The sequence below is a fragment of the Neophocaena asiaeorientalis genome, unplaced genomic scaffold, assembly GCF_003031525.2.
Source record: "Neophocaena asiaeorientalis asiaeorientalis breed wild unplaced genomic scaffold, Neophocaena_asiaeorientalis_V1.1 scaffold258, whole genome shotgun sequence".
Taxonomy (NCBI): domain Eukaryota; kingdom Metazoa; phylum Chordata; class Mammalia; order Artiodactyla; family Phocoenidae; genus Neophocaena; species Neophocaena asiaeorientalis.
This window is the reverse complement of record NW_020172591.1, coordinates 762,009-788,254: the sequence shown is the minus strand read 5'-3', so window position 1 is coordinate 788,254 and position 26,246 is coordinate 762,009. Positions and strand designations below refer to the sequence as shown.

General features: G+C 37.5%; 1 protein-coding gene across 11 annotated transcripts in view; it reads right to left on the bottom strand.

The window, feature by feature from the left end:
- The window catches only part of ABI2 (abl interactor 2), a 96,534-nt gene that overhangs the window by 9,948 nt on the left and 60,340 nt on the right, over nt 1–26,246 (bottom strand). For 8 of the 11 annotated variants that reach the window (XM_024738338.1, XM_024738345.1, XM_024738346.1 and 5 more), the window contains exons 4-9: nt 25,910–26,007; nt 22,374–22,520; nt 21,524–21,648; nt 15,733–15,891; nt 5,298–5,381; nt 2,640–2,813 (exon numbers count right to left, since the gene is read on the bottom strand). In XM_024738338.1, coding sequence (XP_024594106.1) covers nt 2,640–2,813; nt 5,298–5,381; nt 15,733–15,891; nt 21,524–21,648; nt 22,374–22,520; nt 25,910–26,007 — 787 coding nt within the window. The remainder of the gene's footprint in view (nt 1–2,639; nt 2,814–5,297; nt 5,382–15,732; nt 15,892–21,523; nt 21,649–22,373; nt 22,521–25,909; nt 26,008–26,246) is intronic. The other 3 variants (XM_024738344.1, XM_024738347.1, XM_024738339.1) reach the window with 2 other exon arrangements.

The window sequence follows — 26,246 nt, the reverse complement described above, 5'->3', positions numbered from 1 at the left end:
TATTTATTTCAATTTATTTAAGGCCTTTATTAATTTCTCTTAAGTTTTATAGTTTTCATCATACAGGTCCTGCATATATTTTATTAAATTTATCCCTGGGAATTCCCTGACGGTCCAGTGGTTAGAACTCTGAGCTCTCATTGCCAAGGGCCCAGGTTTGATCCCTGGTTGGGGAACTAAGATCACACAAGCCACGCACCACAGCCAAAAAAAAAAAAATTGATCCCTAAGTTTTCATATTTTTGATGTTATTACAAAAGGTATTATTTTGTAAATTTCAATCTCTAATTGTTTGTTGCTAGTATATAAAAATGCGATTAATTTTGCAAATCAACTTTGTAGCCTACCATCTTGCTAAATTCGCTTTTTAGTTCTAGCAGCTTTTTTGTAGATTCCTTAGGATTTTCTACATACAAGATAATATCTTCTGCAAATAAAGATTATTTGATATTGTTCCACATATCTGTTGCTGTGTTTTTGGTCTTGGTTTTTTTCTCTGTGCCTCGTTTTGGATAGTTTCTAATGTCATATTGTCAAGGTTGCTGATCTTTTCTTCTAAGTGTCACTTCAGATACTATATTTTCAATCTCCAGAAATTCTATGTTTCTCTTTCTCTTTTTTAAGAAAATATATTCTGCTTCTCTCTCACGTGCATGTTTCCCTTTGCCTTCTTGGATATACGTGGCATTTATACTAGCTATACCCGTGTCTGGTAATTCCATCATCTTGGTCACTTCTGGGTCTGTTCCTACTGACTGGCTTTGCTTTTAGGTATGAGTTATATTTTCCTGACTTTTTACATGCCTTGTAATTTTTGATTGGATGCTGGTCACTATGAATTTTACTTTTTGGTGTACTGGATTTTGTTGACTCCTTTGCACAATGCTGGGTTTTGTCCTGGAACTCAGTTAAGTTACTTGAAATCATTTGGATGTTTTCAAAGTTTGCATTTTAACATTTGTTAGGGAAGTTCAGGGCAACCTATAATCTAGGGCTAATTTCGCCCCACAACTGAGGGGACACACTTTTGAGGCCTCTTCTCAATGCCTTGTGTATTACAGGGTCTTTCTGTTCTTGCTCGTTCGGGAACATGAACTATTCCCAGGCCTGTAATTTCCAAGACTTTTTCTGCCTACTCCTTTCTGATTGTTCTTTCTCTAATCTCAGGTAGTTTCTTCACATACGTGTACAGATCAGTACTCTGTCAAAGATTCAAGGAGACCCTTCTGCAGATATCCAGAGCTCTGTCCTTTGTCTTTGAGTAGTTTACCTGTTCTCCATGGTCTCCCAAAACTCTGTGATCTCTTATCTTCTCTACTCAGTGAGACTTCCAGGCTTATTTGGGTTTCACCTCCTTGCACTGTGGCCTGGAAACTGCCTCTAGATAGCAAAGCTAGGACAATTAAGGGCTCACCGTGTTTGAGTTCCTTCTTTCTGGGACCATAGTCCACCAATGCTTGTTACCTAATGTCTGAAAACCATTATCTTTTATATTTTTTCCTGGATTCATTCATAATTGTTTTAGGAGGGAGGGTAAATCTGATTACTGTTGCTCTATCTTAGCCAGAAGCAGAAGTCCACTATTCGTTGATGTAAGCTCCCCAGGTGATTCTAATGTGCAGTCAGTTTTGAAACCCAGTGAGTTAGTAGCTTTAACTTTACAGAAAATTTCCTTCAAGACAGCACACATTTCTTTTGAGCTGACTAGTCCTGATGACGTTTGTAAGCCTGTGTCCCAAAAGTGTCATATGATGGTTAGCTAATATATTCAGAGAAACTTTTCACCAAAAGAAATGCCAAACACCTGCTCTGCAAAGAAACTGAGAAACCATATTCTTTGGAAGAAAATTTCATATGGAGATACTTAAACTGGAATATCTGATATAAGATGCCACAAAAGAATGCTTTAAGGACTTCCCTGGTAGTCCAGTGGTTAAGAATCTGCCTTCCAGTGCAGGGGACACAGGTTCGATCCCTGGTTGGAGAACTAAGATCCCACATGCCGCAGGGCAACTAAGCCCATGTGCTCTAGAGCCCACACGCCACAACTAGAGAGCCCACATGCCACAACTACTGAGCCTGCACGCCACAACCAGAGAGCCTGTGTGCCACAACTACTGAGCCCACATGCTCTGGAGCCTGCACGCCACAACTAAAGAGAAGCCCGCGCGCCACAACAAAGAGCCCGTGTGCCTCAATGAAAGATCCTGCACACCACAACGAATATCCTGCATACCACAACTAAGACCCGATGCAGCCAACGTGAATAAATATTTTTTTAAAAATGCTTCACAGCATGGGAGTAGGAATAACATAATTTGGAAAGACCATCCTCTTCCTGAGTCATTCCAGAAAAAAACCTATCTTTTCAAAATTTTTGCCTTATAGAAACCATTCATAAAAAGCATGTTCAACGGGAACATATAATCGTCAATAAAAATCAGTCACAGGATTTTACCAGTGTGACTTCCAAAATCATGAACCTTGTAAACTAAATTAATTAAAATATACAGGCTAATACAGGCCAAACTTTACTTATAAGTAAAAAATAAATAAGATTCTCTTCAGTACCAGCAAATTTCATTTCTACGTACATAGAGGTTTCTTCCCATCCTTCCAGATATCCCTCTGAAACTTACCCTTTTCCAAGTAAGACCTTGGAGCCCACGGTGGGTCCTCTTCAGCATAAGGATCACTATACTCAACCACGGCTGCCTCTTCCTCTTCGTAATCTTCTGGAGGAGGAGGTGGTGGTGGGGACTCATCAAAGACTGGTTCTTCCACAGGTGGTGGTGGAGGTGGTGCATCTGAAACTAAGAATGTATCAAGCTGATAACAAAACTACACATTATGCAAAGTTCAGTGTTTCCTATCCCAGCTTCTATGTTCATGGAGTATAAACCTAGACTTGAAAATAATAATCTTTCAAAAAATAAGTAGGCAAGAGAAGTGTTCCCACCAACTATACTGTTTCAAATCCCCAAGCTTGACTTTCTCCTCCCTTTGGGTTAGTGCTGATGGATGCTGAATAAAGTTTAGCCAAAATGATTACTATTTTTTACTTAAAATGTTCCAGTTACTCAGTTAGCACTTTATAATACATTATTTCATTTAATCTTTACCTTGGGAGGTGGTGTTTTTAATCCTCATTTATGGATGTGTAAACTGGCTTTCCAAGATTAAGTACTCCAACAGTAAGTGGAAGAGCAGGAATTTGAACTCCAATGCCTCTTATCTTAAAAGCTACACTATTATGGAATGAGATCAATTCAACAACTTTAAAGTCATGTTTCATTATTCATTCAAAAGCATCAACTGAAAGCCTACCATGGCCAGCTATGATGCTCAGCACTGGGAATACAGCAGTGAGCAAAAGTCATGGAGACATGGACAACCAAACTTGCATTTACAATTAAGCGCAGTAAGTGCTTTAAGTCATCATGGAAAACAGAGCAGTAGACCACATCTCTTATGTGGGTCAGGAAAGGCTTCCTGGAACCTGAAGGATGAGTAAGAGTTAATGGCCCGGGGTGGGGGTAGATATTTCATGTCAGATGTAAAGGAAAATAACAAATACAAAGCAGGAGCCCTTGAAAGAGCTGAGCAAAGTTCAGTAGAAAGAGGCATGAGGAAGCTGAACAGCACTAAGCAGAAAGGGCCTTGTAACAGTTTGAACTCTATCCAAAGAGCAATGCGAAGCCAGAGAAGGGTTTAAGAAGAATAACAGAATCACAGCTGCATTACTTAGCCCGGTATAACTGGTTCCAAATAATTCCAGACTTCTTCCAAACATCAAACTTAATATAGAGTAAATATCTGCTACCACAGAGTTATCTTCAAAGTAATGTACTTGAAAGCTATAAAGATCATTCCAAAAGATAGGTATATATCTTTCCAAGGTGAGTGTTTTGAAGAGGACAACATTCATTTGAATGTATAAGTCCTGCTATGCCTGTAAAATCAGCCACGGCTCACCTCATATACAAAGTTTCTTATTTTTATACATTTTGTAGGTGAGAAAATGTATATGACTATGGAAAGAAATGAGAAAAGATCATCCTAAAAGGTAAATATTGTACACTGTGGTAAATACTGGAGGTGCTCATCGGGGTACCTTCCAATAAACAGAGGTAAAATGGACTATTTTCAGAAATTAGCAAACAGAGATGCAAAGGCACCTGAAAGAGACACTGAGCCCTCAGGCCAATAAGACTGGATTATAACCAGTTAAAATACAAGAAAGAAATGTGTCGATACAAAGGGAGCATTTAGTCAGCTATGGAAGCACACAAAAAAGGAGGGACTCAAAAGTGTCTGCTCTGTGTCAGATGCTTTACTAAGTGCTGGAGAAATAGCCAGTGAAAAACAAGCAAAAATCCCTGCTCTCATAGAGCTTACATTCTAGTATTGGCAATGCCCATTTCCAAAGGAGCAGGAGTCCTAAGCAACAGAATGCAAATATTTCTACCCCACGGCTGAGGCCATCCCTGTTATGAGATGCATGCATTAGGCTACATCAGCCTGATGACATTATCTCCTTCATTAGTGTAATTCCCCTAGTTCAGATTCCACACCCGTACAGCCTTATGATTGTGACATGGTTCCTATGTAGACTGCTCACAAGAAGAGAACTCATCTATCATACAGACTATGTTCACTGCTTTAGCAATTCCTCACTAAATACAGATACAGGCCTCCTGCTCTGTAGACATCAGTCTCCTCAGCTTCCTTAATGCTTCCCTAGGAGCAAACTCGACCTGTCAATACAATTAGTTATCTGATCCTGCATGATTCAACACCAGACCACAGGCCAGCTTAAATTCACTGCCAATCTATGAGGCCTCATGGGAGACAGACTGACAATTTGGTCCCCTGGGACCCACCATGGCATGGCCATTTTTACACCTGGAATCACAGGATTGGAAGAAGATTCTCAGGCCAGCCACAAAACCCGAAAACTCCAGTGACAGACCACTAATTGTCTGAGCAACCCAGAGAAAAGGGTGGGATATCCAGTGATTAAAGAGCACCTCCTCAATTAGATGTGATCTTTCTTTTTACATGTGCCTTATTTTATATTTATTTGTCTTATCTTCACTACCAGATTTTAAGTTGTTTGAAAGTAGAGAATTTCATCGTAATTATTTTACCATCCACACTAGCTGCTCATACAATGACTGTTCATAATATTCAAATATCTGAAGTATCAGTGAATGAATGACTATTCAGCCAATCATATATAAATGACATTTTATGCCTAGAATCTGATCTACAGCATAAAGAAGACATAAACTTACTATTTTCTTGGACTCTGGCCACAAATCCCATTAAAGGTAACTGAGGAGTTACCTGTAGGATGGAGGGAGGAGGAGCAAGAGATACTGCAAAAACAAAAAGGTGCGGAGGGTAAGGGGTAAGGGCAAGTTACATTAAACGGAAAGGGTAACACAATAAAACAAACATATAAGGAGGGAAACCGCTATGCATAAACATTTTACAAGCTATCTTAAGGATCCTCTTTTGAGGGATAACTCATTAACACACAAAACAAAGTATTAGGGAAGTTTTAAAAACTTACAACAGGAAGCATTTATCATATACAGATCTACTCTTACATACAATGGCAAATTATCTTTTCATGTCAATAGCATGTCTTCTCAAAAAAAGAATTTCTTCAGATTACCATGAATAACTTGGTTTTCTGAATTTTACCTTGAAGGTTATAAGTTTAAATGTTCATCAACACAAGGGAAAAAACCATTACATGCCAACATCCTAATTTTATACTTTTCATTACTTCATTAAACAGGCAAAATTAATTGGTTTTCAGCCATTGATTAAACAAATATTCACTGACTTCCCACTAAGGTGCAAGCACTCTGCTAAGAGACCAATATCGAAACCGTTCTCTTCGAGTCAGGTCTGTGTCTTTACAATTTCTCACAGTCCCAATTCATACCACCTATTCCAGGTACATTTTCTCCCTGAAGCTACAGAAAAATGCCAGCCTCATTCAAATCACTCCTCTCCCCCCAAAGCTGTCTTTCCCTTTTAAACACCTGGTACAGCGCCTAGCACTAGTGAGCCTTCAACAAATGTCTGACGTAGATAAATACATAAATAAGCCAGGTACATGCCAAACAACTTCCCAAGATTAACTCTACAGTAATGGTTTCCTTCGGAATGGGTATACAGTATGCTGTGCATCTTCTTATAAACACAGAACATCTTTATTAGCTTCAAATCACAGTGAAGACTAATAAAACTAAAAAGATGAGTAAGAGTCATTCTAGTTAGGAATGGAAGACAAAATAATAACCCTAACCCAACAACATCTGTAGCACTTCCCTGCAGGTGGTGGTGGTGATGGGTAGTGGAAGAGGCACTGGTGATGGTGTGGCGTCATGGTGGTGACGGAGAGGGCGGTCAGGGTTTGAGTAGGGGTGGGGCTACCCAGAAGTAACCTCTGAGCAGGTGCTTGAAGAAAAGGAGTTCGACAAGCAGACAGGCGTCAAGAAAGACAAGCCGAGAACCAAGTGAGGCAAAGGTTCTGAGGTATAAAATAGCATGACCAGCTCACAGAACCAGAAATATTTCCATATGGTTGGCATAAGATGCCCCAGAGAGAAAGTACAAAACCTGGAAAGATGAGCAGGTAGATATGCAATAGGTAAGAATCTTATATGTTAGGTGAAAGAGCGCTTAGTGGGAACACCTTGGACTTAAAGTCACCTAGCATCAAATCCCTGACTTGCTATTTTGCTGCTATTGGAACAGCAAGTTATTTTTTGAGCTTAATCCATAAATGTGAAATGAAAGAGGTAATGCAACCTACTTTACAGAGTAACTGCAAAGATTTTAAAAAAAAACAAACATGTATGCAGAAAGTCTAACCCAGGGCCTGACACACAAAAATCAAGGCAATAGGGCTTCCCTGGTGGCGCAGTGGTTGAGAGTCTGCCTGCCGATGCAGGGGACACGGATTCGTGCCCCGGTCCGGGAAGATCCCACATGCCGCGGAGCGGCTGGGCCCGTGAGCCATGGCCGCTGAGCCTGCGCGTCCGGAGCCTGTGCTCCGCAACGGGAGAGGCCACAACAGTGAGAGGCCCGCGTACCGAAAAAAAAAAAAAAAGAAAAAAAAAAAAAAAAAAAAAAAAAAAAAAAAATCAAGGCAATAGAAGTGGAAACAAAAGGAGAGAACTTAGTACAGTGTAGACAAAAAGAGTATTTGGTATCTAAGGATTCAGGAAGCCTATGAAGGAGAGAAACAGCTCAAGATGGTCTTAGATTTTTATCCTTCCTAACTATGAAGGTAGTGGTGCCATTAACCACATTAACCTTGGTGGGTAGTACAGGGAATGAAGTGGGTTGGTGAATAGAAAAGTCAGGGAGAAATAATGAGATGTAGGAAAGTAACTTAAAACATAAATATGGAAGGCAACTGGAAAGTCTGGGTTGAATCTGTGGGAAAAATCAAGAGGTACAGAGGTGGCAGTAATCAGTAAAGATAACGGTTGTGCCATGGGTAAGTGCAGGCAGAACATGTACTTATAATGGGCAGACAAGAGTTAAGCAGATAATCCTGAAGAATATCTCAGATTTAAGGGACAGAGTCACATAACCCTAGAAATTGGTACCTTTCTTTAAAAGATACCTTGTGGTTATGTTTTTCCCTGAAGTCATACTTCTTGGTAGTAAACCCTTAAGCTGTGTGTCTGTGTCCCACTCTCAGAGGCTTGGAACAATTGCTGATATGTTCACAACACCCTGTGTTCCCAAACTTGGGGTAAGAAGACACAATGAACAGAGAAGGCAACAGAAACAAAGTAGATAAAACTGAGAGACAGCAGCAGAGAGCAACTGCACTAGAAAAGTGGAATATAAGATGATGAAATATCCCTCTTCTGTTAGCACCCATCCCAACCTCCCCTGTAACAGAAAAGCAGGAAATTTCCCACTTCAGTCATTGTTTCTCATCAAAAAAAAAAAAAAAAGACCTTCTAGTACTCAGCTAAAAAAGAATGGTAAGGTACTTAACTTAGAACAGGGGTTTTGTAGGTAGGTTTAGTTTATTATTTTTTTAATGAATATATATATTTTTTTCTTTTCTTGTTTTGAAAGTGAAGGTCTGAAACTCTAGTGGTTTTTTAAGAAGCCTAACAGCAGCCCAGGTAAAAACCAGTCCCAGATCTTCCTTAAACAGAATTACATCATAACAAAACAAGTTAGATTTTTTTCAAAGCCAATCCAACGCATGTTTAAAAATTCAGTTCCAAATGGAGTTTACAAAGGTTGCCCCAAATTCTACTTTTTTTTGCCCTGGGCAAACTTTTTACATCACAGTCCAAATTAATTTAGTTACCACAGCATTTTCTTTCTGGTCATGGAGATTTCATCAGAAAACCTGTGAACCAGAAGATCCTACTTTAGACTAGATTTATCTTCCTCAGAGTTGAACTGAAAATGAACTATTTTAGGAGAATTTAAGCAGGACTGTGATGTGACGAACTGTTTGCAATAATCAGTTCTAGTCTGAGGTATCTCATGAACAGGCAAGAGCAGAAAGTAACTATCAATTTGTTTCCATGCTATTTAGCTAAGATGATTCCTCACAAGACAAAACCCTTTCCTTATAATCACCGAAACGTCTCCAAACTTAGATTCAGTAATATTACGTTCAAACTACACAATAATGAAGTTAACGTGAAGAGAAAGGCTCAAGAAGAGACTGGAGTTTATAGAGAGATCTTAAGTAGAACTATAAGGGCTATAGCTTACATTCACTCAGCAACACGGAGGTATACAAACTGTAAAAGGCTCTGCAAGCAGAGGATGAGTCTGTGCTGATGAAATATACAGACTTCCTAAGTATGACCTTCCTGGTTATTTACAAAATCCTGGAGCATCTTCTTTGAGGTTAAAATGTACAAAGAGTTTTGAAGAAAAATTAGGCTTTTTTTTTTTTTTTACTGCTTTATAAATACTCTAAGAAAATTAGACAAAATAACCACTCTAAATACTATTTCTAAAACCATGAAAGATATCACCTTTAGAGGCCATACATTTGACAGCCCATTCAAGTTTAGTTGCAAATATTTTACATTCCAGTGAGGGAAATAATTTAAGCAATTTATTTTAAGAGTGAAATATTTTCTAAACATGGATAGTAACTTAGAACAAGGAGTATTTAACAGTGAACCTAACTAATCATACTCAGTAAGGGAAGCTTTTTTGATGGAAAAGAATAGGGTTACCAAATAATTATCACTCCTGTAGTCTCAGAAGGGTTAAAAGAATTGGGCCATTTTTCTTATTCCTTTTCAAGTGAAAAAAAAAACATCGTTTGACATTATGCCGAGAAAAAGTAGCAAATTAATCCACACAGTTTAAAAACATAACTTGTGTTTAATAATCGATGTAAAGGGTCTATTTGGTTTACTTGGTCATCTGAGAATATACTTAAACTTTTGGGGTTTTTCTAGTTTTGTTCTCCCTAGAGTAAATATTCACTAACAAAAGCTAAAGACTGCCTAAAATGAGGACTCGAAAATAGCTTCTTGATTGCTCTCTATTTATACTTTGCTAAAGCCCCACCACATCTGTATTCTTCTGGAGATTTATGGTAATGTTGTAAGTTAACTATCATTTAAAGAATATGCGTTATGGCTTTTCTTTTACAATATCACCAACCCAACATTGTTTTCTCACTGTTTCTTTTTAGTTGTTTTTAATATCATTCAGGGAAGCCTGATATCTTCCCTGTGTAAAACACCATACTCATTCAGAAATTCCTCTTTCTCATACAACTATATACACTCACACTGCTTGGAACCAACATTCCACTTTATGAATTAGATTTTTTTAGTCTTTGTTGTAAGAAAATATGAGTAGTAGGGGGCTTCCCTGGTGGCGCAGTGGTTGGGAGTCCGCCTGCTGATGAGGGGGGCGCGGGTTTGGGCCCTGATCCGGGAGGATCCCACATGCTGCGGAGTGGCTGGGCTCGTGCGCCACAGCTGCCGAGCCTGTGCTCTGGAGCCCGTGGGCCACAACTACTGGGCCTGTGCGCCTGGAGCCCATGCTCTGCAGGGAGGGGGGCCACCACGGTCAGAGGCCTGCGCACCGCAACAGGGAGTGGCCCCCGCTCCCCGCAACTAGAGAAGGACCGCGCGGTGGCGAAGACCCAATGCAACCAGGGATAAATAAATAAATTTAAAAAAAAAAAGAAAAAGAAAATATGAGTAGTAAAATGTAAGATATCTTTTACCAAAGGCCTTAGTACTTAAACACCACATTACTGATTCCTTACTGTTAAGGACTGAATGTTTGTATCCCCCCAAAATTCATATGAAATCCTAACCTCCAATGTGATGGTATTAGAAGGTGGGGCCTTTGGGAGGTGATTAGCTCATGAGGGTGGAGCCCGAATGAATGGAATTAGTGCCCTTATAAAAGAACTCCAGAGACCAAATTAAACTTAAAAGCTTTTGCACAGCAAAGAAAACCATAAACAAAACAAAAAGACAACCTACTAAGTGGGAGAAAATATTTGCAAATGATATGACCAATAAGGAATTAATATCCAACACATATAAACAGCTCATACAACTCGACATCAAAAAAACAACCCGATTAAAAAATGGACAGAAGAACTGAAAGGACATTTTTCAAAAGAGGAAATGAAGATGGCCAACAGACACATGAAATGATGCTCAACATCGCTAATCATCAGGGAAATAAAAATCAAGACCACAATGAGATATCATCTCACACCTGTCAGAATGGCTGTCATCAAAAAGAACACAAATAACAAATGCTGGTGAGCATGTGCAGAAAAGGGAACCCTTGCACACTGTTGGTGGGGATGTAAATTGGTGCAGCCACTGTGGAAAACAGTACTGAGGTTTCTCAAAAAACTAAAAACAGAACCACCATATGACCCAGCAATTCCACTCATGGGTATATATCTGAAAAACCCCCCAACAATTTGAAAAGATACATGCACCCCAATGTTCACAGCAGCATTATTTACAATAGCCAAGATATGGAAACAACCTAAGTGTCCATCAACAGATGAATGGATAAAGAGGATGTACACACACACACTGTAATACTACTCAGTCATAAAAAAGAACGAAATTTTGCCACTTGCAGCAACACGGATGGACTTGGAGGGCATGATGCTACGTGAAACAAGTCACACAGAGAAAGACAAATACTGTATGATATCACTTATATGGGGAACCTAAAAAATACAACAAACTAGTGAATATAACAAAAAAGAAGCAGGCTCACAGTATACGTATAGAGAACAAACTAGTGGTTACCAGTGAAGGGGGGCAATATGGGGCGGGGGGGGTAGGAGGCATAAACTGCTGGGTGAAAGACAGGCTCAAGGATGCACAATATTATGCAACATGGGGAACAGAGCCAATATTTTGTAATAATTGTAAAATGGAAAGTAACCTTTAAAAATTATATTTAAAATTTTTTTAAAAGGCATTGCCAAACAAACAAACCATGGAGAGTTTTCTCTCTTTTTCCACCATGTGAGGACACAACAAGACAGCAGTCTACAACCTCAGGAGGGTTCTCACCAGAACTCAACCATGCTGGCATGCTGATCTCTGACTTTCAGCCTCCAGAACTGTGAGAAACAAATCTCTACTGTTTATAAGCTACCCAGTCTATGGTACTTTGTTATAGCAGCCCAAACTAAAACACTTACCAAACTAGGTTAATGTATGTAAATGTACATGTACAAATACATATGTATATTCTTCTTTACCACCAAGGTGCTTCATATTTATATTGAAAGTAAAAGCTGTTAAAACTTGTGATTAGCCCTATCTGTTTCAAGGACACTCCTTGCCGACGACAAGATGAATGATAAACTAGTATTCCTATTTCTTTGGCTGGATTAGATTAAGAAACAATGAGAACCAAATAGCATTCATTTTATGTTCTGAATGAAGTGTTCCTTTCATTAACTTGCTTCTGAAATAATCTCATTAGAAAACAGTTATTGTGCTCTTAGGACTTGGCACTACACACCGGGTGCTCCATATTTTAATTCCTATGTTATAACGTCATTTCAAACTCAAACCAAATATAGTAGCAGTGCTGTTAGATTTACATCTCACAGAAAACCTCACTGAATTTACAGTCACATGAATCCCAGCCTGTCAGCTCACTTCCTCAGAAGCACAAATCCATGTCAAGCCTACAGCTGCAAAAAATATGCTCATAAAACACAAATCTGGGATCACTGTTAAACCAGGGAATTAGCTACTTGAGAAAGCACAACAAATTTTCTCATTTTAAATATGAAAAAACAAGGACCACTGTAAGACCAGTGGTAATAATACAAGAGACTTACATAATGATCTAATGCAAATAAAATGAAAGTGCATCTAACAGCCTTCGAATACTGGCTTACAAAGCATTAAGTGTTGCAAGAAGAACTTTTCAAAGAACATAATTTAGTTAAAATTTTTTTTTAGTTTAGAAAAAAGCACTCTGATTATTCAACTAAGTTGTAGCCAGCCTCTTTAAACAGTTACCAAATCACCGGAGAAGAAAGGCAGAACTTAATTGAGAGAAGTACATGAAAACAAACAAACTAAATTGCCTCACACATTATGCTGAAAGCTCAACAATGGAATATTACTCAGCCATAAAAAGAAATGAAATTGAGCTATTTGTAATGAGGTGGATGGACCTAGAGTCTGTCATACAGAGTGAAGTAAGTCAGAAAGAGAAAGACAAATACCGTATGCTAACACATATATATGGAATTTAAGAAAAAAAAAATGTCATGAAGAACCTAGGGGTAAGACAGGAATAAAGACACAGACCTACTAGAGAATGGACTTGAGGATATGGGGAGGGGGAAGGGTAAGCTGTGACAAAGCGAGAGAGAGGCATGGACATACATACACTACCAAACGTAAAATAGACAGCTAATGGGAAGCAGCCGCATAGCACAGGGAGATCAGCTTGGTGCTTTGTGACCACCTAGAGGGGTGGGATAGGGAGGGTGGGAGACGCAAGAGGGAAGAGATATGGGAACATATGTATATGTATAACTGATTCATTTTGTTATAAAGCAGAAACTAAGACACCATTGTAAAGCAATTATACTCCAATAAAGATGTTAAAAAAAAAACTCAATTCACTTTATACTTCCCATGAGTGTGAAAAATACTTTCATTAACATCATTCCTTAGAGTAGGTTATTTTTCTACTTTAACATATACTTTCACGTATGTTAAAATCAGACTTACAAAGAAGTATTAAAATATGTACTTAAAACACATTTAAATAGCCTTCAAATAAATTCCACCAAGAGGTGGAATTTTTAATCAGGGTTCTCATAAGACCAGTATTTTGGTATGTACATGGATACAGCATGAAATACCCTTGTATATACTTTCTGAATATCATGTACACTTGGTCCCAAGCTGTAACAGTAAAGCACCTCTCAGCTCCATTACAGAATTTTGGACTGACACCATTCTTTCAAAACTCTATTTAAGGGTAAGGAAGGGCATAAGGGTCATAAGAAATAATTGTCAAGACTTCCAAGAGGGTCAGGGAGAGAGCTTATCTTCAGCAGAGCTATGAACAGGCCATATCTAACAAATTAAAATTTAAAAATAAAATATTCATTTAAGTACAAAATAGCACCTGTACAAATATGGGTTTGGAACACATGATTTAAAAGTAGAACGTGAGAAAAGACAGGCGTATTTGTCAAAATGGAGCTCAAAATGAGTCAAAAAGAATGGCACACCCAAAATCATTAAGTGTGGTCAAAGACAGCAGTGAGATAGATAGATATATGTATAACTGAATCACTTTAGTGTACATCTGAAACCAACACAACATTGTAAATCAACTATACTTCAGTAAAACAAAATTTAAAAACAAATAAGAGAAGAATAACCCCCCAAATTTTAAGGTTATAGATTTTAATTTGGTCATAGTTAACTACTAGGAAAAGAAAAACTACTCCTTTTTAAGACTCATAATGTGATCGCTGGGTAAAACAATGCACATGTATATTTCTCAAATTAAATAATCTAATGTAAATTTTTTAAAAAAGAAGTCTATTTCCATATAGGCAGATGGTAATCACACTACAGTGTGCACTGGTTAGACTATATAGTCATTTATGGTATTTAATTTACAAGAGGGACCCAAAACAATGAGGGGATCTGAATAAAGTTAACAAGAGATTCATTTCACATTCAATAAGTAGTTACTGAGCACTATTCCCAGGATATAACAGATTAAAAAACTGACAAGGTCTCAGGTTCTCATGCACTTTACATACAATGTTGGCATCCTCCATCCCACCCTCCTACCCTTGGGAGGGTAAGAGAAAGACTTTTTTTAATATGAAGGTAGGTAGGATAGGATAGTACAATGGAAATAACATGGAACTTTGAGTCAGATGACCTAAATTCAAATCCTAACTTGATACCTCAGCCTGTTTCCTCACCTGTAAAATACAGATGAAAACGATCACATGATTTTAAGAATCAAATGATATAAAAATATAAAAGCATTCTTTAAGTTCTGTTTATGTAAGAGGAGGATAAAATTTCTTCTGCAAGATTTCAAAGGATATAACAAGGTTTCACTAAAAGGTAGACAGATTTCAGCTCCATACAATTCAGGGCTCATCCAAGATGGAATGGGCTGTCCCCTAATATTACAGGTGATCACACATGGGCTTACTGGCCTCTTGGCAAAAATCCAGAAAAACACAGTAAGTTCACATAACATGTCCACAGTAGTCACGGAGTATAATATCTGCTCTTACCCTCTCTGGGGAAGAAGCAAAACAAATGATTATGTTTAGTATTAAATATATGCCAGATTAGTTCTTCTGTGTGCATGATGCAACTGAAAGGTGACTGTTATATCTGGATCAATCTGTCCAAGTCCCGGTTTTTCCATTATAGGTTTGGTAGGAGAATTGGAAAAGATAGTATAACTGCCCACCATAAAGCAGCTTCAAAAATGTCATTTCCCTTTTCCTTTGCCACTTAAAAACTCTGTTCATGTATGCTCAACTTTCATTATTTGCTATTCATAGAGCAAGGGTATCTGATTAAATAAGAAGGAAATACTGTTCAGCACAATATTATTTTAAAAAACAAATAATCACTAACACATTAAAAAAGATTCCGTTCAAAAAAATTAAGTTCTGGGCTTCCCTGGTGGCGCAGTGGTTGAGAGTCTACCTGCCAATGCAGGGGACACGGGTTCGAGCCCTGGTCTGGGAGGATCCCACATGCCACGGAGCAACTAGGCCCGTGAGCCACAACTACTGAGCCTGCGCGTCTGGAGCCTGTGCTCCGCAACAAGAGAGGCCGTGATAGTGAGAGGACCGTGCACCGTGATGAAGACTGGCCCCCGCTTGCCGCAACTAGAGAAAGCCCTCGCACAGAAACGAAGACCCAACACAGCCAAAATTAAATAAGTAAATTTAAAACTGTTAAAAAAAAAAATTAAGTTCTGCAACTTTATATGGAAACCATGTTGATTTTTAAAAAAAGAACTAGAAAATACAGTATTAGCAACCTTGTATTCATTCTTCCACTCATTCAACAAATAGTACTAACCACCTACCATGTACTAGTCATTTGCAATTAAAGTTTTTTTCCTGTGTAATTGAAGATTTTTAATTAGATATATTCCACAGACTGCAAAAGAAAATCTAACCTGGGTTCTGGCTATAAAAAGGTCCTCCGTTCATCTGATTCTGAAGGCTTGTTTGTGAAGTTATGGAAGGAGGGCGCCTATAGGGCAAAGAGCCCCCTATTGTTGGGGGAGTATGGCGAGTGGCAGGTCTATTCATGCTGTAGAACTGAACAGGATGACCTGGAAAAGGGACAGAACATAAATTTGTCACTAAAAGAAAATTATCTCAGACAATGAAATACTTTAGGTACAATGCCTGAATCTTAATAAGATTATTAAAAATAACAATATTTAGCTAATTTAATTGCCATCTGACAAATATTAATGCAAGGTGACAGTTATTGCTCAGTTGACAGTATATCCAAGTGCAAAAGCAGGAAAGTAGGTAAATAAAATTATGATTAGGTTTGGAAAAACTATATCTAAATAGGTTACTAATTAATATTATGATTTTATTAAATTAGTAATTTGATAGGGTTTCAAAATCATCACAATTAAAATTTATGGGGGGCTTCCCTGGTGGCACAGTGGTTAAGAATCCTCCTGCCAGTGCAGGCGACAGGGGTTCAAGCCCTGGTCCAGGAAGATCCCACATTAGAGCCCGTGGCTCTGCAACAAGAGAAGCCACAACAATGAGAAGCCCATGCACTGCAACGTAGAGCAGCCCCCACTTGCTGCAACTAGAGAAAGCCCACGCATAGCAACGAAGGCCAAACATAGTCAAAAATAAAAACAAATAAATAAATTAAAAAAAAAAAATAATAAAACAAAATAAAATTTATGGCTCACTTCCTCCCAAAAAACACCAGCAATTAAACACTGAAAACTAAACTCAACAAGATGAGAAAAACGTTTAGAAAAGAAAAAGAAAAAATGTTTGACACACAGTCTTATTCCAAAATAATAATAATAGTAATAAATTTAAGGTAGCAAGCCAATTTGTTTCAAGGAAATCATAAAATATTTCAGCAAAAGGTCAAGTGACATAATTCCAAATCACATTTTGCAATCAAAAATATCCTTCTCTAAAGTTAGATTATTTTGTCTTAAAATTAGAGTTTAACAAATTTACAATTATGAAAAAAAGCTAAGATACAAAAAGTGTTATCAAAAATATCTAATTTTTAGTATCATCCTGAACATGTTCATATTTATCAGCAATTTCATACATTTTGTTCTCTGAGAGCACTTCAACAACTAATGCCAACAGAAGACCTCTTTCCTAATCCATCCAATTGCCTAGTTCAATCCAGTTCCTAAATTTTATCTTGACTCCACTTCTACTTAAAGTCATTAGTTAAAGGCCTACTGTACAGACAGACCAAGGACTAGAGCACCCATGAGAGAGCAGGCAAGAGAAGAAGGGGGAGGAATGGGGGAAGGGGAAGAGTGAGGGAGAGAAGAGGACGAAGAGAAAGGTGAGCGGAAGAAAAGGAGGAGGGGAGGGGAAAGGAGAGGAGAAAGGACAAGGGAAGAAGGGAAGGGAAGAGGCGAAAAGAGAAAAACACAACAATTTTTCTTCTTTTCCATGATTGTAAAATGGTTTTACGTGACTAAAACTGATCTTCAGGAACTGTTAAATTTATCAAACTTGGATTCATATGGATACTCATATAAAGAATATTATAGAAGCACTCAAGAGCTGCTATAGGATTTACTCTTCATACATACGACAGTATCAAAACCTAAAACTCAATTCTGTTGTATAAAAATCTTGAGTAGTCAAGCTCAAGCATAATCCACTGTCAATTTATATAGCCATGATAAAAATGTAAAAGCATGTAAACTAATAAGCTATTTTTTAGAAGGTATATTTTGTCATTTGAATCACACATTACTGGCATTTTAGGCACTAATCTGTAACACCCTAATACAAACCTAGAATAATCAAGTTAAAAACTCTGATATTTAACACCATTATGAATTTTATATAGTTAGATCCAGTCTAAAACCTCCCATGTTATAAGCCATCAGTGATCCAAAGACACTACATAATAAAGACTCTATTCAAACCATTAATGAGGCATTTATTTTGCTTTGAGCTGAAAAACAAACTATAGTTTAATTACCATAGACCTAACTATAAAAACCTGAAACTAAAAACTTCTAGAAGAAAACAAGACAAAAATCTTTTGTGACCTTGTGTAAGATAGAGTTTATAAACACAACACTAAAAGCACAATCCCCAAAAGAAAAAAGAAAAAAAAAAAGAGCAATGAACGAGACCGTCAAAATAAAGAACTTATGCTCTTTAAAAGATACCATTAAGAGAATGAAAAGGTAAGTCACAAAATGGAAGAAAATATTTGCAAATCACACAATTAATAAAAGGCATATTCAGAATATAAAAGGACTCAATAAGAAAACAAAAAGCCCAATTAAAAAGGTGTGTGAGGGGAAGCAAAAACATTTGAACAGACATTTCACCAAAGAAGATGGCAAATGAATACATGAAAAAGATGTTCTACATCATTATTCATTGGGGAAATGTCAGTCAAAACCACATGAGAAACTATTATACACCTATGAGAACGGCTAAATTAAATATACATATATATATGTGTGCATGTGTGTATATATGTATGTAATGACAATACCATGTGCTAACAAGTATGCAGAGCAACTGGAAGTCTCATACACTGCTGGTGGGCATGCAAAATTGTACAAGCACTTTGGAAAACAATTATGCAATTTCTTATAAAGTTAAGCATTCACTTACCAGACAACCCAGCAATACTACTCCCTAGGTATTTACCCAAATGAAATGAAAGCCTATGCTCACACAAAAGTCTGTGTGTGAATGTATTTGGCAGTTTTTTCATAATCACCCAAAATTGGAAATAAATCCAAATGTCCCTCAATTGGGAAAGGGATAAACAAACTGTGGTAAATCCATTCAATAGAACACTACTCAGTAATAAAAAGGAACGAAATAACAAAACATGTAATAATGCATAAATCTCAAATGCACTGTGCCAAAAAGCCAGACCCAAAAGGTTACGTTACATATGCTTCCATTTATGGTATTTTTACAAAGGCAAACTTTAGAGAGAGAAAAAAAAAAAACAGATCAAGAGGTTGCCGGGGGCTAAGAGTGAAATGGAAGGACTGCCTACAAAGGGGGCATGGAGGAAATCTAGGGATGATAGGACTGTTCTATATACCTTGACTGTAGCTGTGGTTATATCACTGTATACATTTGTCAAAACTCACATTAGTCCATACTAGAAAGGGTGAATTTTACTGTATATAAATTATACCTTAATAAAAAGAAAAGAAAAAAAAGTATTTGGTGGGTGATTCAAAGATACTACATAAAAGAGATTATATTGATATGTTGTTAATAAGGCATTTACTTTGCTTTTTGTTAAAAAACTGTAATTATTCACTCATACAACAAATGTTGATTCAGTGCAGACTAGGAACCAGCACCTGTTATTAAATTATAATTTAATTACTAAAATGTTGACTCTATGTGAGGGTGATTTGTCCTTTCTGGGCCTACAACTGATTTCAAGATGTATTCCTTACTCTACTGATGCAGGAGCATAACAAGATTTCTATATTTAACTAGCTAGAGTGGCCTAACAGAGTGGTATGTAGATCAAAGGACAGCTCATGTTTACATACACTCACTGCAGAAAGCTTTTCTTAAAAAGTACTGTTACAGAAGCTATGCCATAAAACACCATCCAAAATGAATGGATTAACATGGATTTTTAAGATGTCTTTTAAAACACTTAAACACCTAGATACAGCAGCAGCACTGCATATATATTCTATGAAGTAGTTTATTAACCAGCTAAGGTGATGTGTGTCCAAACACATACATTTTTATAGTAGATAAGAACTTGTTTACTAAACCAGCATCACTATTAACTTTGAAAATATACTTTGTAGCAATTGAGCCTTTTTCTCCTTAGCCATGAAAACAAACTTTAGGTTGCAATTTTAAAACAGTAAAACACCAGTCAATCTTAAATTACAAATAAACTTGAAATCCTTAAAAAGCCCCCTAACTATGTGTTTTCAGTGCTGCTATAATAAGCAACAAATTCTGTTATAATAGACTTGTACTTTCAAACTGTTATATCAAATATTTCCTATAAAATATACCTTAAAACTACTGTCATACTTTTCTTTTATTAATGACATAACCTGTAACAAAGAATACTTCTAATAACAACTTCTCAAAACTGTATAGTAGGGACTTCCCGGAGGTTCAGTGGTTAAGACTCTGTGCTCCCAATGCAGGAGGCATGGGTTCAATCCTTGATCAGAGAACTAAGATCCCACATGCCCAACGGCACAGCCAAAAAAAAATAAAATAAAATAACTGTAGAGAAGACAGCTCCATACTAAATTTGCAAATCTCTAGTAAATAAAATTCAAGCAATAAAAAATGTGTATTTGTGCTATTCTACTAGAAAAATGAGAAACCTTACCCTGATTCCCTCAGGAAATTCTATTCTTCGGTCACATGCCATTTTCTAGTTAGCACATTATTCTTCAGATTTTTTTTTAATACAAACCACAAACAAACAAAAATCATAAAGCCAGAGTTCCAGGTAAGAGAAGAGCCAGACAACTGGATCTGCCTGCCAAAGAATAAACCAATACTCACCTGTAGGGGGAGTGGAAGAAACAACAGGGGGAGTTGGAGAAGTGAAGCCATCAGCAAGGGTCTGGGCACCCCCAGCGGCAGTGTCTGGGGCAGTGGAGGGAGGGACAGTAGCAGGAAGAGGGGCAGGGGCAGATGCAGAAGTAGCAGGAAGGGGAGGAGTACCAGCAGAGCCAGCAGGGGCTGAGGGGAAAGAGGAGTAAGAGGCAGCATTAATGAGGCAGTTCCATCAGGCAGGATTAGAAACGGCATTAGAGAACTTAATGTTAGATACTCGGTGCTTATCAATAACCAAAGAATAGAAGAGAGTGTTAAAAAAAAAAAGAATGAGCTTATTACGTTAAAGGATTATTAAGGTTTGCAGCAAATAATTCAAGATGCTAAGGGTAATGTACAGGATTTTAAATTCATTAAAAGCATTCCTTTTTACCTGATAGCCACTATTCTAGAAGAAAAGTGCTCCCTTTATATTGTTATTTTTAACATTCTGTAAATATTGATAGTATACAAAATGAAACACAACACACTACAAAATGACAGTATTCCATTTTGAAGTATACAAATCAGAAAATATTTCAGACATAAATATCTTATCAAGTAAAAAAGATTTTACAAAAATAACTTTTTCATGATTTTTAAAAAGGTATATCTATTTGTTATTTTAAGTAAGTTAAATATGTAATATTCTATCCTTACGTCTTTTCTGTCATGTTTTTAAAACTAAATTTTAACTTTGTGTCCTCAGATTAAAGAAGTACATTTTTCTGTTTCAGACAAAAGAGCGTAGCATTTCAGTGACTATCAAGTTCTCATGAGATTGAACTGTCAAAATTATATCTGCTCAATCCTTTGCTACCAATATGGTTCTCACACTGAGACCCCACTGTGCCCAAAGGCATGCACTGTCATAACACCAGCTGGAATTAAACATGTAACTCATTCCGGTGAAACCTCAACTCAAAGCACCAACTACGCCACAGCACCAAAGACACAAAACCAAATAACAGAGAAGTATGTGAACATAAACTCACAAATCATTTGGTTAAAAATAACAAACGCATAAAGATTTTTCAGCATTTACAGAGTCTTCGAGGGAAAAAAACCCTGATTATGAAGAAAGCCCAGTGTAATTAAATCAGAAATAGAATCCAAACTCAGCAAGGTGAAGATGAAGCACAATTCATGTTTTACCTGGAAAGACACTGGGAGGAGAAGGCGTAGGAACAGCAATGGGGACTCCCACACTCCCACTTCCACTGTTCTCCCGACTGCTGCTCCGACTACTAGGGTGGCTTCCTCCGCTACTCCCGCTGCTGCTAAAGAAACAGGAGCCACCAAAACGTGAGTATTGATATACAGCAAGATACCGCCAGCATTTTCCAAAATGAATATAGCTACAAAATGATAATTCAAAAGCCCTTCGCTTAAAAGATGAATTTCTTAATAAAGTAAGGAAAAGAGCTGAGTTCAAGAAACTTGTTTTGGCTACCTTTTAATAAGCATGTATTAAAGAAACTGAGAAAGAAAAAAAATTCTCCATAAACATAGTGATAAATCATGGGGCTTGACACATAAAAATAGTATTACTTTCTCTTATTCCAGTTTAATGGCTGTCTGAAGAAACCTCTTTTATAATAAAAAGTTTTCCTGAACAAATTATTTGATTAATTTTATCTGTAATGATATCATGATATACTATCCCATATTAATGTTTTATTGCATATAGTTTTTCATCTGTAAAGTTCCACCAAAAAACAACTTGAAATTTCCCACATCTGGTCAATTTTTTTTTTCAGGTCAACAATAACTATTAATCTTGCAGAGAAATCTGCACTTTGAGATGACTGTCCTCTTTCAACTTCCTGGCTGCTCAAAGTTGCATCAGAACATGAGAAGAGAGAGGTAGAATCAGATGAGGTTTGGGGGAGCAGAGTGAGGAAAAGAACTTAGTGCTTGGAAAATGAGAGAGATTTAACTGAAGTTATCTGAACAAATTATGGTACTATGACCATCACATTTTGCGCTAAGGTAGAGAAAATACCTGTAAGTTCGATTTCTTTGATTCACAGAAGCTGTCCTCACAGGGCTCTGCTGCGAGGGAGCCATAGTACGGGCTGGGCTAGGTACGTAATCATTTGGTACCACTGGAGGGCGCACTGGCTCCAGTGTGCGATAGGGGGAGTGCCGCCTACAAAAAGAAGAGCGTATGTATTGTGTGATTAGCAAGTTTCGGCACAATCAATTCAGAGCTGCCAGTAGTGAAATACAGTTTGTACTCGGAGGTAGTAGAACATGTTTTAATAAAACCCAGCTACCAATTTCAGTCTTCCCTTAAGTATCACTTCTCCATTAGGGTTTTGATACATATTGTTGTATTTTAGTCTCCAACTTCATTTCCCTCTGCTAATGCGATTTTGTTCATTCATTCTGAGAGCATGAAGATTCTACTACCAGATAAGCCAATGTTTCCCAGACTCTCTTCTTAGATGAGTTCAAATTATTTTAGTGCCATGTCAAATTCCCCCAAATGCACTGCATAAATGCACTAATTATCCTCCTCACCTCTCTCTCCCTAACCAAAAACTCAGACAGGGTAAATCAGTCTAGAACATGGCTCCACAACCCCCACACTGATGATCAATAGCAACCCTAACAAGTCACTTCCCTTTCTATAAGGTACAGAAATAAAACCACGTCCACACACAGAAATATATAATTTAATCTCATCTCCTTCCATTCTCACTTCACATCCTCCTTCAGCTTTCACCTTGATTGCTCTTACCTCTTACCCTCTTCACAGTTCAACATTTAAAAGGGAGAGAAGGAAAAAAAGATCACCTAAGTCTTTCTACCTTATTTGAAGTACAAAACAGACTGGATTTCATTAGCATATCTCCCTCTTTTTTTCAAAATTTCCTTTTGAAAGCATGAGAAGAGCAAGAAAGGAAATATGATAGCAAATAGGATGCACACTGGAACACTAGTAATTATTGAGTTAGTTCTCATCTTTAAGTTTCCAAATAAGTTCATGACAATGATAAATACTCAACTGACACGAAACTGATATTGTGTAGATGAGATTCTGGTCTTTAACTGGATCTCAAGATGTGAAAATTAAAGAGCTTTCTTTTCCTAAAATGATGTTGCTCACCTGACTTATGTATTTCTCAATAATTCACTTCCCAAAAAGCTCCCAAGGTTCCTTTAAATACTGTTCTCCTGGACCACTCGAGTTTTGGCTCATTGATTCTGGATGAGATTACTCTGCAATGACCCTGTCTACTACGCTCAAAATCTTCTTGCATAAACAATTCCTCTCTAATACACATTATTAAAAATAAATAACAGGCACTAGACAAGATACTGGGTCAAAGAAAGAAAAAGGAACGTTAGGACCTTGGATTTAAAATACAAAAAAGGGGCTTCCCTGGTGGTGCAGTGGTTAAGAATCTGTCTGCCAATGCAGTGGACACAGGTTCGAGCCCTGATCCGGGAAGATCCCACATGCCACAGAGCAACTAAGCCCATGCACCACAACTACTGAGCCCGTGTGCCACAGCTACTGAAGCCCACACGCCTAGAGCCTGTGCACCGCACCAAGAGAAGCCACCGCAATGAGAAGCCCGCACACTGCAACGAAGAGTAGCCCCCGCTCACTGCAACTAGAGAAAGCCCACATGCAGCAACAAAGACCCAACACAGCCAAAAATAAATAATAAATTTATTTTAAAACATAAAATAAAACACAACAACGTTTGGGCATCTCTGAAGTTATGATGTAAACATAAAACACCATAAAATACGAAACTGATTGATTTCCAATTTTTCCCAGACAATAAAAATGTTCTGTTTCATGCAAGAAAAAAAAAACCTTTGCTGAGAACCATACAATGAAGACAATGATAAAAAAAAAAAAGGTAAAAAACTAGGGGCAGAGGACAAAACACGGTAGCTGGGCAAAGACCGCGAAAAAGCCAGGCTGTGACCATCAAACGGCTAGTGGTGCCCAGCCACTCTGGTCTCCGAAGACACTGCAGAGCCCTTGCTAATACACAAGGAAAACAAATACTAGTGTATGAGTAAATCTTTAAAATTGGGGAGTAACAGAAAATTTTATTTTACTAGGGTTATCTTGCTAACAATCTTGATTCAAAACCTAATAAAATCCATTAGATACTATACATGATAGAAATACAGACATTCCACAGGAAAATAAATATTTCCTCTTGACCTGATTCTCCACTCTTACCCTGTACAATTATAACCTACCACACATCATCTACATTCTACCCTGAAGTTTAAACCTTATTTAAGCTACTGGATTCTCTCCTCTCTAATCTAAGCAGAATTTTGTGTCTACCCTGAATAAAATCATCCTATTCCTGGCTGGAAATCATTTTTATTCTTTTGTTTCACACTCTCCTAACTATAATTCCTCCTCCAACATCATCTTTCTTTGCTTGATTAAGTTGCTAGGGTTTTTTGTTTGTTTCTTTTGTTTTGTTTTTTGCTTTTTTTTTTTTTTTTTTTTTGGTGAGGGGGCCAAAAATCAAGATTGCCAATTAAAAACTTTTAAGCATATATCACAAAGCCAATGGTAGTCAAAGCATTTTGTCTTACACATTTAAAAAATATCCAATTCATGGTACAGTGACTCTGAAAAGTTGACAAAGGACAAATTACCCCCTTTTACAGATGAAAAAACTGAACTGCTAAGAGGCTTACTATGCAACACGACACAGCAGGAGCAGAGCTGGACCACGATTTTAGTCACCTCACTTCCGGGTGATATTATGCCCACCTGATCACAAATCTTGATCATGATAAACCAAGTTTTTATACTAAGATGCTATAGAGGAAAAAAGTCAAGCTTTTCCATCAATTGACCATTTCTCCCAAAGTCAAATCCGAAGCCCAAGTCTGTAGACTGAATGAAAGCTCAGTATTCTCATAAGAACGCAAGATATACAGACTTCTGTATTAGGCACAGTATTTTCTTCAGAAGACTAGTTTGAATAAGAAAAATCAACTATAATACAAAAGACTAAAAATTTTCTGAAAATAGGAATTAGAGTGTAATTTATAATAAGCCATGAACTCAGGTTAGGATTTACCTAAAATTTAAAATGCATTAGAAAAATAATTTCTAAACAAAATATTTTTAAAGTATAAAGATGTTTCCCAGGTATAAAGTATAAAAGATGTTTTCCTTTTGGAAAAGTTACACACAAAAAAGATAATCCTAGGAAGAAAATGTTCTCTTTTCAAATATTTAAAAATAGTTTAGGGCCTCCCTGGTGGCGCAGTGGTTGAGAGTCCGCCTGCCGATGCAGGGGACACGGGTTCGTGCCCCGGTCCGGGAAGATCCCACATGCCGCGGAGCGGCTGGGCCCGTGAGCCATGGCCGCTGAGCCCGCGCGTCCGGAGCCTGTGCTCCGCGTCGGGAGACGCCACAACAGTGAGAGGCCCGCGTACCGCAAAAAAAAAAAAAAAAAATAGTTTAAACATATATATTGTTTAGTTTCCACACAGCACTACATGAAATGGTTTTCAATTATTACTTAGTTACATACTCACCCAAGCGTCCCTTTCCCTGACATAGGGGGACTGGGGGGTTTCTGAGTTGGAGGTGTTGTACGCGGGAGCCCACCCATCTTCATGTTCTGGGTACTCACCTAAAAAAATTTTGAGGAAAAATCAATTTAACCTGTATGCAGTGAAACAAAGTGGCACTTTCAGGAAATAACATTATGCTATTTAACAAAGGAGGGGAAGGTTTAAATAGGAAAAAAAATTAGAGGCCATGCATTTCATATGCAATTTCTACTCTACTATCATTCTACAGTTGTACTCAAAGGACTCTTCCTAATGTGAGATTTTCAAATGATTATAAAGTTGTATGCAAAGACTTTAT